The 16,576-nt window shown below is 38.6% G+C and overlaps 1 protein-coding gene across 1 annotated transcript in view; it reads left to right on the forward strand.

Annotated features, from left to right (window-relative positions):
* Positions 1–13,851, forward strand: part of COG3 (component of oligomeric golgi complex 3) — a 29,172-nt gene extending 15,321 nt beyond the window's left edge. The window contains exons 15-23 of the mRNA XM_021528457.2: positions 710–834; positions 2,418–2,507; positions 4,393–4,513; positions 6,809–6,897; positions 6,995–7,129; positions 8,153–8,228; positions 9,678–9,805; positions 10,367–10,465; positions 11,674–13,851. Of these exons, the coding sequence (XP_021384132.2) occupies positions 710–834; positions 2,418–2,507; positions 4,393–4,513; positions 6,809–6,897; positions 6,995–7,129; positions 8,153–8,228; positions 9,678–9,805; positions 10,367–10,465; positions 11,674–11,703 (893 nt within the window). The 3' untranslated portion in view covers positions 11,704–13,851. The remainder of the gene's footprint in view (positions 1–709; positions 835–2,417; positions 2,508–4,392; positions 4,514–6,808; positions 6,898–6,994; positions 7,130–8,152; positions 8,229–9,677; positions 9,806–10,366; positions 10,466–11,673) is intronic.
* The last annotated feature ends 2,725 nt before the right edge of the window (positions 13,852–16,576 follow it).

Raw genomic sequence — 16,576 nt, forward strand, 5'->3', positions numbered from 1 at the left:
AGAGTTCTGATGCTATTGATTCAGCTGTTTTGCAGCTTGTTTTAAGGACAAATTGAAAACATACTTCTAGCTGTCACGTGTTGAGAAAATCCATTTTGAGCATACTGTGTTATTATGAAGGTTACCCAGGAGAAGTACTTTTTTTATGTTTACAACAACCTCATGACAAAATTGGTTTTGCTGTTAATTTACAGTTTATAAGTTATGTTTAAACCTGTATTTTTTGCAACTGTTCAATCCATGTAGGATTATACCCAGCAGAAAGGAAAGAGTGAAGAAATAGAATGTTTTTTTTCTTTTTTTTTTCCCTAAGCATTTCCTGTAATTGCTTGATCTCTAACCATTTCTTTTTCCTCTTTTCTCCTGTGCTGTTTTTTTTTTTTTCAGTAACTGATGATTTCAGCTGTTTAGCTGAGTGGGAGGTGTGTGTCATTAGAGACATGCCTGTTACACTAACTCATTTAAAAAGGTCGAGCTGGGCCACCACTGAAAGCACATTTATGTCTTTCACAGGCTTGTGCTCCATTCACATCAGAAATCTAGTACTGACCTGCTCAGAAGGGAAAAAAAAAAAAAATAACTTGTTTGGGTAAAAGAAAGTGTCATATTTCTGTGTACATGGTATAAAATGGAATTTTATATTACAGTCTCCTTTATTTCAAAGGACGAAAGGGCAAGCTTTTCATGTGTGTATTTTGCTTTTAAACAGGTTCGGCTGAATCCCTTAATCCCAGGCATCAAAGCACGATTTCACCTGCAGATCTGCATGGAATGTGGTATCCTACTGTCAGAAGGACTCTAGTGTGTCTCTCCAAACTGTACAGATGTATAGATGTATGCAAAAATTTCTTTATCTAATTTTTAAGGTGAAGTTATAAAGTGTGTAGGGCACCATGTCTAAATATTTTAATACCAACTATGAATGGACAATTACTGGCCTCTGATCTCTTGGTCTTTCTGCTGCTATCTTTATGTAAAACAAGTGAACTGACAAATTTAGGTCATCATTTTCAAGGCAGTTTTATATTTGTAGAATTAGAAAAATAGCACTGATTTGTACATCTATTGTTTTTGCTGTTACAGAAATAATTTAGTGTCTGATGTTCAAGATACTGGTCTCGCCAAAGCTGAGGAGTGAATAGCACAAGAAAAAATAGAAAGTTCTGGTCAATTACAAGGAATGATTCTATTGCTGAAATTACTGGATGAGTGTGTTTGTGTGATGTCTCTGCTCTTAAAAACGCTGACTGTACTGCTTCTACATTTTGAAAATGTTTTGAATTTTTTTTGGTGGCACATCTCTTCATGTTCCAAAATGCAGGAACACATTTCCAAAGTTTAAGACAGTGGAAAGCTTCATGTCTAGCAGAAACAAAAGCAATGTTTACTTAACATATATTTTAAGACTTTCCCATTAGAATCTGTTTTGTGTTGCTCACTTAACAGCATATAAAGCTGATAAATCTCTGAGGAAACTAATGCAAGTGTTTTTGCTTTTCTGCATGTGTTGTATCTTTATTAGACACATTTAATGGATTTCAAAATATCTTTGATGGGTGTTACATGAAACTCCTGCCAAGATGCTAGTGCTAAAAAAGAAACCAGAAAATACTAATGCTTTATTGCTTAAAATATCAATCCCACTAAAATAGATGAATATTTGCCCTTGTTTTCAGCTAGACCTTTGTAAATGAGGTGATTTCTGCGTTGTTTACAGTGTGTCTGCACAGAGGTTAATTTAGTTGTCCCCTGAGACACTGTAGCAGAACTGATACCCCTTGCCTGCAGCCTGTAGATGGGGAATAGGTGAACGAAGCGGTGCTGGCAAGTCTGGGGCAGTCAGGGCCCTGTTGGAGTGCTGGTGGGAGCAAGCTGTGTTCCTGTGGCTGGCTCATATTGCTGCCACTTAAGCACTTGCACCGTGTCCCCTGGGCCATGGCAGCTCTCATGTTTGTTTACTAAGCTGTCACAAATGTGAGGTAATTTGAGTCTGCCTGAGGTTAGCTCACTCGAATGATCTCTTGTCTATTACAGATGTAGCTTGCACCCACAGGTAGTTGCCCTGACACTGAAAGAAGTGTCTGGTTTAGGTTACTCAGCACACACCATTCATGCTGTTGGCTCTGCATGTGTGAGGTGTCACTGACCATGTCGCTACCCACGTGCCAATTCAGAGCTGCAGGGTGAGCTGGGCAGGCTTGTGTGGGTACCAGCATCCAGCCTGAGTGGTTGTAGCAAGCTTTTGTATGTAAATGCTCCATCCTGTGTCACTGCACTTAACCAACTTGTAGCTAGTTAATCTTGAGTTTTATAAATGGTAAACACATCGTTCACAAAGTGCAACTCTTAAAATTCTGACTAAGCTTTGCTAACACCTCTTTTGTTGGTCTTTTTTATCCTTTTCCTCTTCCCTGCAGAGGGCAGTGTTTCAGGGATTATCACAAGAGGCCTTATCTGCCTGCATCCTGTCGCTGCTGGGAGCTGCTGATTCCATCAGCAAAAACAAGGTCAGAATCTGTGCTTTCTATATTTTTTCCACAGCCCCCAGCCCCTTGTATATCTAAAGTCATGAAGCAGTGTTTCAGAATTCCGTTAAAATCTTAGTCAAAGCATGTTGCTTCTGCCCCCAGAGGCTTGATGGATTTGTCAGTTCTTAGTTATGGTTAATGTATTGCAGGGCAAATATAATGATTCACATGGTAGCCTGTCTGAAAAGGTGGAATACAGATTGTAGCAATTGTGTTTACAGGCTGCTCTAACTCATGGGAATTCAGTGAAGTGATGCCTAAAGGGAAATTTCAGCTAGAGGACATTGTATTTATTTTTACTGCCTGTTACTCTTTTATTTTTTCTCTGCCTCCATGGTTTGAATTTTTAAAAATCTTTTTAATTTATGTTCACTGGGAAGAAGTTTTAAGTATTCTCTGCTCAGAACTGTGTGATGTCAAAAGGTTTGATCTGATGTGTTGCTCAGAATTCAATGCAGTTTCATCAAGTGATTTAAACTTTAACTGTGTTTAAGTAGTTGGAGTAAGCTTTCTTTTTCCTGTCACAGTTCCTTTAAATCCTGTAGTAATTTGCTGATTCCTAACAACCAGGAAGTGAATTAAAAAAGACAAGTCTTAGTAGGCTAAAATTGTTGGATTTTAATAAGCAGTAAATATTTAGTAATGAAAAAGGTTTTAGTTCTGATTGGAAATGATCTTTTTTAAAGTGTCTCTTTTGAGTGTCCTTTAAAAAAATCTGTTAAACATAGCATCTTTAAAAAGAAATGCAAGCTACACTTCCCTTTAGCTTGAGCAGATAATGATTTCAGTGTAACTGATTTCAGAGTTCTGCAGTTAAATACTAATTCCAGCACTGTGTACCTGGTCAGCATTGACTTAAAAGTATTGCAGAGAATGAAACTCATCCTGCAATGAACCCTAAATAGGTTGGCCCAGAACTAGGATGTCTACCACTTTGTTCTTGATACATGTTAATTTAATGTTATCTGGTGAAATGATGCATATAAGAATAAAAAACAAAAAGCCAAACCCAAACAACTCAAGCACTTTCTATTACCCATTTTTAGTGAAATTTCTGTTTGTTGAAACTGCAGATTTAAATTTGATTTCTTTTTTTTTTTGTTTTATTTAACATTATATCAAGGAAAGTCCTCCTCCAGCTTGCAAAAGCAAATTTGAATTCTAGAGTCCTCCTCCTTTTACCTCAATGAGCCATGAACTTTAAAGATTAAAACCAGCATGCGGTATAAAGCATGTAGTTAAAATAAAAAGCAGTGCAAAACGGATCATTTAGATGGAGTGAACTTGGCCTTCTTTTACTCTTTGTGTCTTTGCTGTACTGTTTAGAAATTAACTAAGCTTTGTGTTTAATGACATGAGAAAAATGCGTTGTAAGACCTCTGCAGAACAGCACAGTTAATCAAGATTATTTACAGGAACACTGACTTTTTTTAGTCATTGTAATGATGAAAACAAATTTAGAGCCTCATGTTTTTCAACTATAAATTATATGAATTACATGAAATAATTCCTCTCTTAGAAGAAGAATAAATTTGTACCTTTCAAATAGTGGATACCTTTACTTAATGAGGACATTTAGTAATATGGCTGTGTAATCTAATTCTTCTAAGAAATGGGAATAAAGTATCCCATCGAAGTAGAAGTAATGCTTCTGTAGTGCAGTATTTTAGGAATAGTACAGAAGTGGGATTTGTTGATCCCAGAGTGTAGTTAATCACACTGCAGACTAATGGAAAAAGCTTGTTAATTAATAAAAGTGGAAATGTTGAAACTTTGCTCCTCATTTAATTGTTTGGGGTTTTTTTTGTTTTGGTTTTTTGGTTTTTTTTCACATATAATGCATATTCTTTCTTTTGTGCTGTAGACCCAGGTCGATGGACAGCTTTTCTTAATAAAACACCTTCTGATTCTTCGGGAACAAATTGCTCCTTTCCACACTGATTTCACCATTAAGGAAATTTCCCTGGACCTTAAGAAAACTAGAGGTACTAAACAGCTGCTGGCTACAGAATGGGATGGGATTGTCCTCCCTTTGTGCCAGCAAAAGTTTTGGGTTTATTTTATGTTCACTTGCAATGACCTGTATGCTTTTTCTAATCTCTTGCTTTGTTCCTAGCTTTTCTGAAAAAAACCAAAACCATTCTCCTACTGTGGGCAATTCAAAATGTATTTAATAAATTCTTTATTTTTGTATGAAATGTGTTTGCCTGCTTTCACTGCTGACCTAACTAATTTATCCATTTTTTTTTAAGAACAGCTAAGTAATCTACATTTCTATTGCATAGAACTGTCTTTGCTCTTTTCTGGCTTGTTAAAGGAATATCTTTCTTTACTGCTGCTTAGCAGGTGAATTTAACAATACCTAGTCAACTTAGCTAGAGTAAATTAAGATTTCCTGGACCATTCTGTGAGGGTTTTTGTTTTGAGAAGGATTTCTTATTTTGCAAGTTCAATAAACAGTATCGGTATTACGGTATTATGTAGCAAGCATGCCTCTTGTAGGAAAATAGAAGTAGTGGCCATGGTCATGGTTTTTGAAATTGTACTATTGTTCCCTTATAAAATTCAGGAAAAAAGCTCTCAATAAAAAAATTGAACTGCCATGTACTTTCCAAGCTGTAAGGATAATGGGAAAAAATATTGGAAGCATGTCAAATTTCTTTCTTTGCATTCCAGAAGAGAAAGCTGAAGAAATAACTTCTCTTTCCTGCTAATATGCTGCAGCCTTATCTGTGAAGCAAGCTTTTCTTACACTAACCATTTCACTTGTTGCATTTGAACATCAATGAAACCTCCTACCTGTTGAGTGGTTTCTAGTTGACTGGAGGTTAAAGGGCAAATACATCCTTTTGGTGTCTTGTCCTGGCTGACACACAAGTTTGTTCTCCATATTCATTTAATGGAATAAATTTTTGTGCCAGCCAGTGCTTTCCAGGTGGTAGTGGTAAGTACTGGAAAACACTTTCTTTGTATTGGGTGGTGCTGGTAGTGGTGTTGAAAAGGTGTATGTTGTGCTTAATTCTTACTATGGTGTAGCATAGGCCACTAGGGCTTTTAATATTTGGGATGAGTTGTAGAAGAAAAATAATATGGCTAATAGTTTTGCAGTCAAACTTTTTCTAGCCAGACTTCCTGCACACAGGTTTAAGATGTAATTGGTGTTTACAGATGAAGCAATACTGCTTACTGTAAAAGTCATGCTTTTGCCCAATTTCTTTGAAGTAGTATAATGTTAAGGTTCATGTAACTGAGATATTTGGTGGGAAAGAGGACTAGCTTGTAGTCTTCTAATCAGAAATTTGGGAAATCTTTGGAATTTCTCAAATTCTTGGTAAAAAATTCAGAGAACAAAAAATAATCTTGCTCTGTGTTCACCTTTCACTGCACAGGAGTGCAGATTCTTAGTTCAGTGCAAAATCTACAAACCTGTGTATTTGATATTCTGTCTTTATTTAATGCTTCAGAAAACACTTCTTTTACACTTAATGTCTTTTTTCTCTCCCCCTGTTTTATACAGAGTGCAGAATTCCTTTTGAAATGAAAAAAAAAAAAAGGCAGATTGATGTGTAGGATGATAAATGGCTGACAGTAGGGTAAAAAGCTATACTGCAACTAATAATTTTCTTTTTCCCAAATTGACTAGATTTCAGCATGGCAACATCCTATTGAGACTATAGTGTAATTTCAGTATCTTTTGTTAATTACAGACATTGTTGCTTTTCCTTCTTGAGACTTATGTGTAGAGAACATGAATGTTTATCAACCTTGATGTTTTGTTGTTTAGTCCTAACAAAACAGCTAAGCACAAAAGAAAAAAGTGCCAATTAAAAGTTATTTCATGCAACTGTAGTTGGTTTTCCCAGTCAATGTGTGCAAAATTTTGCATATTGTTTATAAATGCTTAAATAGCTTATGTAAAAGTCTTCCACTTGTAGATTACAGTAACAAGAAGAGGAGCACTCACATAATTTTCTTGCTTATGGCACTGCAGTTAATATCAGCATCTTGTTAGTTTGTTGTAATGTATTTATCTGTTTAGACTGTGTGACTGTTAGGTACAGGTGTACCATAGATGCCATTGAAAAGTGATGAATTAAACTTTGTGTGCTTCTGTGCATGTGCATTTGTGCATCCACTCTGAGCAGTGCTAGAATCATTAATGTTGCAGTCATAATCATTTGTGCTGGGCCATTTTTTATGCATAAATGAGTGATTAGAGTTTGTAGTTCCTGGAGCTGATTGGCATTGACTTACAGTGTGAGTGACTTTCTGATTCACAGATGCAGCTTTTAAAATCCTGAATCCTAAGGCAGTTTCAAGATTTTTTAGATTGAACAGCAACAATGCCTTGATACAGTTCTTACTGGAGGTAATGTGGACTCTTATTGCATTAAGAAAAATTGGGTAATTTAAGTGTGTGGTGATCTCTGGCAAGTAAAAAGAAGAGAATTGTTCTCTTGTTCAAGGGTACTCCAGAAATCAGAGAACATTATATTGACTCCAAGAAAGACGTAGATCGTCATCTGAAATCAGCTTGTGAGCAGTTTATTCAGCAGCAAACCAAACAGTTTATAGACCAGCTGGAGGAGTTCATGACAAAGGTACAAGTGTGTTGTATGTTTGTTAACCTAACTACAGTACTGGTAGGATAAGGAAATTGGTATTTAAATTGAGTATATGACAATCTGCTATTGCTGTGTGATTAGCTGAAGATAATGTGCTTTCCTTTAAGTTACAGCAGCAGTTTTCCAGGCATTTTGAGATTAATGGGTTAAAGGAATATGTCATAGTTTGTTTTTACAAGCACCCCTTGTGTTCTTCGATCAAGAAGCTTTAATTTTTCCTTGAATTGTAACAGGTATGTGAAGGTTGGCAGGAGCTTTTCTTTTTTGCAGGAATTACTTTGATTGTGTTTGTAGGCCTTCAAAAACAGTCTTGGGTCACGTGTGTTCTTGAGGGAGGTCTTAGAGTATTAGCTGTCTTGTCACAATACATTTCTTTCTAGAACCTGCTCTAGAGGTCAGGATTTCTAGTGAGAAAACCTCTCAACAGGATCTATTCTGAACCTTAGATCCTGAGAATAAGTGACATGGCCTTTCAGAAACCGGGGCTATAGCATTGCTTGGACTGCAGATACCCCAGCTGCTGATTTTTTTTGAGAATTTTGAAGATTACAGTATTAAATTTACTCATGCCTGTCACGCTGGGGTAGGGGTCAGTGGCATGTCTAAAATACAGATGGGTAACTGGTGAGATTGGTAGATTGTCTGAGTGATCTCAGTGATTCTTTGGGAATACGGGGAGTTTGACTAAGCTGCTTAAGGATAAGTCTCTTTTGAGGTTTTGTATCCTTAGGTGCCTAAACATCTTTGTAAATTTAATCCCATTTTCAATTTTACTTTCAAGAATTGATCACGGTTGTAATTTTGAATTGCATTTCTGTCAAGCTACTTCCCCTGTGTGTTGTTAAGTCAGGTCATGGAAGAGACAGAGCAGTGGAGATTCTGTACACTGTGGTATCTTAAGAGAGTTGTGCAATTTTTGCTTGGTCATTTTATTGTGAACTCAACTGAAAGAAACATCATTGATTGATCGTTGATTATTGTTGATTTTACTTGTTTTAGGTAGCTGCTTTAAAAACAATGGCCACTCAAGGAGGTCCCAATTACAGCCTTTCACAACAACCTTGGGCACAGCCAGGTATTTACTTTGGTTTATATTCATGTCATATTAAGAATCTGAAGAGGTGGTCAGAATAACTTGGACTGAGAGACTGTGATTGATTTTGAAAAATTCTACATAAAAGAACTGTCTCCTTTTTTCTTGCAAATCCTGGCTTATGTTTGAGCCTGTGTGCTATTTGAAATGTCTTAAGCCAGCTCTAATAACCTGAAAAACTTCAGAATATGTGTTTAATTGGTGCAGTAGGTGAATACCATGTTGATTTCTCAAGCTGTGATTGTTCTTGCGTGTAAACAACATTTCTGCAACTGCATACAGAATGTGCTTAAGGAATTAATTAATTACATAGTGATAAAGCTTTTACTTTTGTAGGAAAGAATTAATCCTCATTGAAGCCCTTATTGTCTGTACATTTGGTATTTACTTTGTTTTCTGTTTTACTGTCACCATGCAAAAATGGAATCTGGGTTTGTTTCCCTCTTTTTTAAAAATTCAGTTGTGAACATTTCATAGGAACATTTGGAGCAGTTTTAGATACTCCTTGGTTGTTCTGCTCTTCACTTTAAAAAGTTGTGCTTCTGGATTAAAAAATCTGATTTTTCCAAATCATACACTGGAACGTTCTGTTGCATCATATTCTTAAGATGCAAAGCCAGCCATGTTTATCCATAATTCAGTGCTACTCCATGGGTTAGAGGCTCTCAAGGGTGAACTTGAGGTTCTACTTAGTATCTCCCACGTCTTCAGGAGTATTTTTAATGTTTGTTTGGAGATAATTATGTGTGTAGAAGCAGATTGAAGCAGAGCTTCTGCTGTTTCCTAGAGTCATTTGTCTGGGAAGTGGGACTAAGCAGAAAATTTAGATGTGACAGAAGTTGAGGGGGTTAAAAACCCACATAGGATTTTAATTTCAGTACTTTAAAACTACAAAATGTATTTTTTCCCTGGCCTTAGGCAGTGATCTTGTAAAATCATTAAAATTCCTAGCAATAAAAGAAAGAAGGTCTTGTCTGACAGAGGATTCCTGTCTGGTTAATTCAAAATCCAGATTTCTGTGCAGCCTTTCCTCTCACAGACATGGCCTATAATCAGTAAGGATTTGTGATATTCTGTTCTCTTTGCTAGCACTGTTTCCCAGCAGTTGCTTTTCCAGATAAGTTTTCTGGGAGGGAGCCGATGTAGAACTTAGTTTCTATTGGAGGGCTGTGATTTCAGAAACCTCAGGAGGATGTGGTAGCTTTCAGAAATGGGATGGGTGCATTTTCTGCAGGGAAAGGAAGCAGTGTCTGGCAGGCTGCGGTCCTGTGATGGGTTTGACACTGCACAGCCCAGTGCCCCCTCTCTCCCTTCCACTCAAACCTCTGGTAATGATTTGCCCCAGGAGAGTGGAGGTGATTTTCTGGAGTACAGGTTTCAGCAGACAGAACTCCATTTTAGCCTATTATACATATTTTCTTTTACTTTCAGCAAAGATCAACGATCTGGTCTCTTCCACTTACAAGACAATAAAAACAAAGTTGCCATCAACTTTACGAAGCATGTCCTTATACTTGTCCAATAAAGATACAGAATTAATTCTGTTTAAGCCAGTCAGGGTGAGTATTGCTGCCATGTTTTTCTGTAGATGTTTCACAGTGATATCTTTAGCTTAAGAAAGCCAAATCCAAACAGCTGTGCTGTTCTCACTTGTACTATGCAAAACATGGATATTACAGGGAAGTAACTGCTGCTCTTTATTGTATACATCTTCCACCTGGCACCAAATGAGCTGCCATTAGGAAAATTAACTCTGTCCTACACCAACCAGTTGATTTTGCTCAGTTATGCATGGACAAGAGCACCAGAGGCAGAGAGGGTGATACAGATTCAGTGGAAAACCTGCTGTAAACAACCAGAAGAGCCAAGGCTGAGTTTTAAGCTTCCAGGTTAAGCCTTTAGGACACAGTGTTTCGCATGTAAGCTGAAGTTTTTATCTGATGACTAATGTGGATTCCTGTAGCTGTTTTGGGGTTTGTTTTCGAAAAAAGTTCTTGAAGCTTGACTGCTTCCCCCTACCTGGTCACTTCAGCAGCTATTCCATGTGCATTGTGTTTGTTCTGGTTTAAAATGGGTGTTGTGTTTTTTAAATATTGATTTTTTCTTCTTTCCTTTAAAAGAATAACATTCAGCAAATGTTCCAGAAACTCCATGCTCTGTTAAAGGAAGAATTCAGTAATGAAGACCTCCAGATCATAGCTTGTCCTTCAATGGAACAGGTATATATTGAAGCTCCCTATTTTATTTTATCAGTTGCTCTTTCATGCGACTGGCTTTTATAAATGTAGATTTTTTTTTGTATTTTCAGTGTTCAGAATCATTATTTATTTGTTATCCCCCTTAATCCTGGGTGATTAAACTTTCGGGTTGATCTGATCTTAAGACTCTCAGATAGGAGGAGACTTTGTTTGGTGGGTTTTTTAATGAATGTCTAATAGATTTTCTTAAACCAAAGTGGTGATTGATGTTGCTGGGGATTGAGTTGTACAGCACTGTAGAAGAGTCTTGCCATTTCCTGGCATTGTCTTCTTGGAAAGGTATCAAAGCCAGTGAATATACCTTAAAAAAACCTGTGCATTTGAAGGCATTCTTTATTTTGACAAATACAAAAAGCAGCAGCTTTTACATTTAGGAAGCATGGGAATGAATTACTAGAGTGCATTTAAAGTTAATTGTAATGAGAAAATGTGTAGATGTTTATGGAAGTGTAACCCTACATGGTCTGTAGTCTCAGAGATAATTTGAGTTAAGAATTCCATCTTTTAGGATTCTCTGTCAGAAACCAAGTAGGGTTTAAAAAAATGTCACTTTGACCTTAGTAGTCTAGGGAATGTAGGTAGCATCTTGATTATCACAGGATAGTTTAAACAGGTAATCTAGTTTATGGATTAGAGGATGTTGCCTGCAGTACGTGTGGCCACAGGAATGTGTGATAACTGTCCTGGAGCACTGACCTGGAGTGAGAGTGATGCATCATAAGGAGGTGAGGTTATCCTGGAGGAGATGGCTTCCTCTCATTGTTTATCTGATTAACCATAGGATCACTTATCCTACAAACTGAAGTGTGTGGGAAACCATATTGTAATCTATGGGAAACAAGTACTGTGAAGGATCCCAAGAGTGTTTCAGATATTTGAGGTGAATGGTAACATTTTTTGTCAGTGTTTTTTGGAATTTCTTGACAACATATTAAGTTACCTTAGGAAGTTTATCACAGTAGTTTGTGGCTGCTGAAATGAGTGGTCAGCACGGTTGATTGCATTTTAAAAAACCTGTGACTAGGCATTTGACTGGAAATTTTGGCTGTTTTGTAACTGTCTTCTGATTAATGCGCTTCCTAGGAATCCTGTTTAAAGGTTAAAATATGACACATCCATTCTAAAACTTGGCTACTCTGTCTAATGTAGGCTTTCATTGTGTCTTTCAGGTGAACTTACTGTTGTCGATGTCCAAGTAGCCCAAAACTGAGGCTGCTTAGAATAAGCTTCAGCCAAATGCCAGGGAGTGAAGGGAGTGCAGAGACATTTGCTTGAAGTAAACGAAGGATCCCACTGTGCAGTCCAATCTGCAATCAAAACTATCTGGCTGCTTAACCCTGTTTTAGTGAAAACGCCCAAAATGAACAGGTTTGTTGATTTGGTAAAGGTCTTCCTGTTCATTTGCTTGAGCAGAAGAAAATGAAACAAAAACCCCTTTACTGATCACTCTTTTGGAAGCTCAATTACTGCCTTTTCCAGATATTTTCAAAGTGGAAAATCTTTTTTGTTTGTTTTTTTTAGTGTAAAAACCATTCTTGCTTTCCCTTAATGAGTTGATATATGCAATGGAAAGTCACACTTTCAAAGAGACGCTGGAAATACAGTGCAAGGAATCAAACGAGAGCAGCAATAGATATTTGTGAGACTTGGGAGATGACCATATTTGTATGACAATTTGACTTAAACTCAGAGCATGCCTGCTTTTCTCTAACTTCTCTGAAAATCCCAGTAATCCACCACATACTTAAAAGTTATTCAGAGGTTCTTGCTTGGGAAAACTTAATTTCCCACATGTGAAGTGTTTCTTGAAACACTGGATGGGCTGTCTTTCTTACACTCTTGTGACTGGGAGCTGTGAGGTCTGACCTGAAGTGTCATACTCTACCCTTTCTCCAGGTGAAGTGTCTCAGATCCTTGGGATTTGCAATGGAAAGCTGTGCAGCATAATTTCTGTTGTTTCTGAGTGAATTGCACATTTTCAGATGCTTTACAGCAGTGCTTAGCTTTGAGGTTTTCAGCAACCTAATTTTAGGGCAGAGATGTTTTTTTTGCCTTTCTCAAGCTCAGATGGTGGTGTCACATTGTTTAAAGTGGGAATGGTGTCTGGAACTTGCACAGCCTTTGTTCTTGGAGAAAGTGCTAATCAGGGGGTGTGGGGATGCCTGAAACTGATGTGCAAGGCTGTCAAATCTGCATTAAAGAGAGGATAAGTACTTGGTAACTGGTAAACAGTGCACACTGTTGAGTGAGCATTAATTGGACATTAGTGTGGAAAGCAGGATGCTAAATGCCTGGCTCTTAATGGAATGAACAGGGTCTCTCACTGTGTAAATGTTCATTGTACAGCACTGCAAAATGAAAATGTATTGGGTGATGTGATAGATTTTTAACTTATTTATAAAGCCTATTCTGTTTGAACATTCACATTTGAATATGAAGCCTTTACATTTGAATATGAAGAAATTTCCTTGCACATTAGTGGTATTTTGATTTAATAATTTTCCCGATATAAATAACAAGGCTGGAGTGTAAGAAGGTAGGACTGAAAGCTACCACAAGAGGTGTTACAGCAGTGGTGCTGAAATACATAAATGGTACTCATAGAACCTTACATGACTCCTTAAAAATTAAGTAAAGGAACTAAGAAGGAGAAACATTTGCCCTCTTCCTATACTTATGTAGAAACACAGGCTGTAAAATAATGTCCAGTGCTTTGTAATATATGTATATTTGTTTTTTATACGGTTTTTCAGAAGGACTGCATGGTCACTGTACAGAGTTATGACTAACTTAATACAGACATTGTACAGAAGAGTTGTGAAAGGTAAACCATGGCAGTAGTTGCTCTTGTGCTTGGGATCTTTTTCTCTCTTAGAGTACCCATTCAGCTCTAGGACAGCTGGTGGAAGGATTAGAAGAGCAATCATTTTATACAGCCTGTTTGCTAAATGAACATTTGTTTAAACATGTACAGTTTCAGATATTTACGTTTACAAATAGTGTAAATAGTTTCAAAAATTAATTTAAGATGCTTTATATTATCTGACTAGAAACTTGCTGGTTTTAATTTTTTTAAATAAAAATCTTGCCTCCTATTTTGGTCCAAGAGTAAAGCTTTATTCTGTATCCTGAAACTTGTCTGTCAAGATAACTGCAATACAGAAACAATAAACATCCTAATGAGCACAGGTTGTGCAATGATGAGAAGTGTTCTTTTTTTAGCAGTAAGAGAATTGAATTTATTTGGGACAGATATATCTGAGTGCTGAATGTACAGCTAATTGTTAAATTAATGCCTCTTTATGGTTATAATAAAAGTAAATTTGTATTTTCTTTACTGATAAGCAGTCTTGTGTGGCTAAATGGTCTCTTTCCTTACAGTTTTGTTAGGAGGAAGAAACCACAACTGTGAACCACAACTGAAATACAAGAACATATTTTAGCTAAGTTGGCTTTTACTAAGAGAGCTTGGGAGCTGGTGGCAGATAACAGAAGTGTTACTGAGTTTGATGACTGTTCTTGCCTGTTTAATCACAAACTTACTTACCCAGAGTTTCTCATTACTCTGTAGTGCTCTTCTGGCCCTTGGTGGTGTAAAACACATCATACAGAAGCTTGCAGTTTGTCCCCTGTAATGTCAGCATGAAGTTTCCCTTCACCCTCTGGCTTTCACAATGTCATTTGAATGGAACTATCAAAGTAAAAGCTCTCCTTACCTGTGGAATTTGGCTTCTGTCTGAGAGGTTTGGAGAAGTGATGTGTAACTAGAGCTTCCTGGTCACTTGGAGGCTCCTCTAGGGGTCTGGCTCTTCGGATTGCATCCAAATGAGATGAATGCCTGGCCAGCTTTTGGACAACTGTGATGCCTGCAGCAAAATCTTATGCTGTGCCATGTGTTTTCTGAGCAAAACCTAATAGTTCTTTTCTCAAACACGTATTTGGTGTTGTGGGTGATGTGGGTATGAAAAAGGGAAAAAGTCTGTGCTGCTGAAGCAAATCCTGGTGACTGCAGGTAGATCCAGCTCTGTCCACAAATGTTGCTTTCTCCTACTCTTGTACATTTTCATCCTCATAGAGGTCTAAAACGAAGCCAATATGTGTGAAGCAAGTCAGTTGTTTGATATGAAGGCCTCTAAATAACACAAAAGGAAAAGAGAATCAGATGGTTCCTTTCAGTGGTGGCCAGCCATGCCATTAAGCCATGGGTATTGCCATCAGCTGGAGCTCAGAAACCCAAGAGACACCTCGTGTTCCCTCTCTTGGATTGCTCCTGATCTCCGTGCCCAGGCTGCTCTTTGCCATCCCCTCTGCACCAGCCCAGGTGTCTCTGGCTGAGAGCCAAAGCTGGTTGCTCATGCTTGGCACAACCAGTTCCCAAATTCCCAGTTCCTCAGCTGCCGTATGGAAGCCATGTGCTTCAAGGCACTGTGCATTTGGTGTGTAGCCCTGCTGATCAGACTGCGATCCATCATGTGCTGCCAGCTGAGGCAAACCTGCTTACAAGGACCTGGTGCACAGATGGGCATTGTGAGCTTGAAGAAAGGAGCTTCGTTTTTATTGCAAAGTGACTGTTACCACCCTGATAAGGGAAAAGTTGGTCTGAAATGCTGATGTGACTGCTTGCTGTTTCTTGCATTTCAGTATTTCATGCAGGTAGAAGATAACAAAATGCAAGGAGTGATACCACTGAGAGATTGCGAAAAGTATTGCAACACTGATTATTGGAGAGCAGGCTCATGAGCTGAATGTTTCTAGGCTGAAGGAAGCGTCTTTTCTTTCTGACCACCTCAGTGGGTGGCTTTCCTCTGCATCTTTCAGCTGCAAAGAGAGCCTGTGCAGAGTGAAGGATGTTAATGCTAAACTTTCTGAGGGGGGGACTGAGCGGGAGAGCATCCTGCATCTCTTGTAACCCAGCCTTCCATCATGCAACCTGCGATGGTTGCCCCTTCCCTTCATGCTTGTGGAGCACACTAACCCTACAGCTTCCCCTGGAAGCTGATCCTCTTCCAGCACAAGGGGACTGAAGAGCAAAGAACTAAACTCACGACTTGGAGCCAGCTCAGATGGGAGTGGGCTGCCCAGAAGTAGTGGGACAAGGAAGATGACTTCCTTATCTAACAGAGCAGAAGGTCTTGAGAAGTCTGAATCTGGGGAGTCAAAGAGCAGTAGCCAGAACTTTATGGTTCTGCACTTTGTGGTTCTTGGGGCCTTGGCTCACTGCCACCCTCCTGAACAGGTACTGCAGAGGTTGTTTCCATTAGCGATGTGCCTGTGACCACTTAGAGCATTGCTGTAAGGGCTGGCAGCATTTGGTGTGTGCCTGCACTAGGGAGGACAACTTGAATCCTTCCCCATGAGGCCTCAGCGCCCAACCAAGCATGGGCAATCTGTGATTGCAGTGCTGACCAGTTGTGTTTGCTTCTAGTAAGGGACAGGGTTACACACAGTAGGCTGGGACAGTCACACTGGCACTGAGTGGGGCTCAACTTTGGCCAGAACAGCATTTTCACCCCTAAGGGTCAGTGGTGTAAACCTGAGTGGGTGACAACAAATACCAAAGGATTTTAATGGTGTTCTCCCTGTGTGCTTGTTTCCTGTTAAGTGGAATGTTGTTCAGATAAAATCAGAAGCTTTGTGCTTATATTGACATGTAATATTAATGCTTTGAAAAGAAGCAGTGTTTCAAAATGGCTTTGTGAGTCTTGTTCTTGCCCTTCAATGACAGCATCTCCACTCAATGCTTTTCCAGGAGAGAATTTCATAAAGAGTCAGGCAGGAAATTTGGTTGTGAATGAAACAAGTTATTTTTCTGCATGAATATTTGTGACCAGTCCCATGTAGCAGTCCCAGGTTTATCTCCACTGGGTGGTTTCCTTGCTGCTCTCCAAGGAGCTGGTAGGCAGGAGCTGGTCAGGCAGGGATATCACAGCAAGTGCTCACCAGGAGCTGGGACCCCACACTGAAACACACAGGATTGTTGTGTCTGAGAGACAGTCAGTTTGAACCTTAATGGTGATGTGGCCTTTCTATTCCTTGATGGGCTGTGAGAGTGCTGGCTGAAGTCAATCAGAT

Source organism: Lonchura striata, chromosome 2 (genome assembly GCF_046129695.1).
Source record: "Lonchura striata isolate bLonStr1 chromosome 2, bLonStr1.mat, whole genome shotgun sequence".
Classification (NCBI taxonomy): domain Eukaryota; kingdom Metazoa; phylum Chordata; class Aves; order Passeriformes; family Estrildidae; genus Lonchura; species Lonchura striata.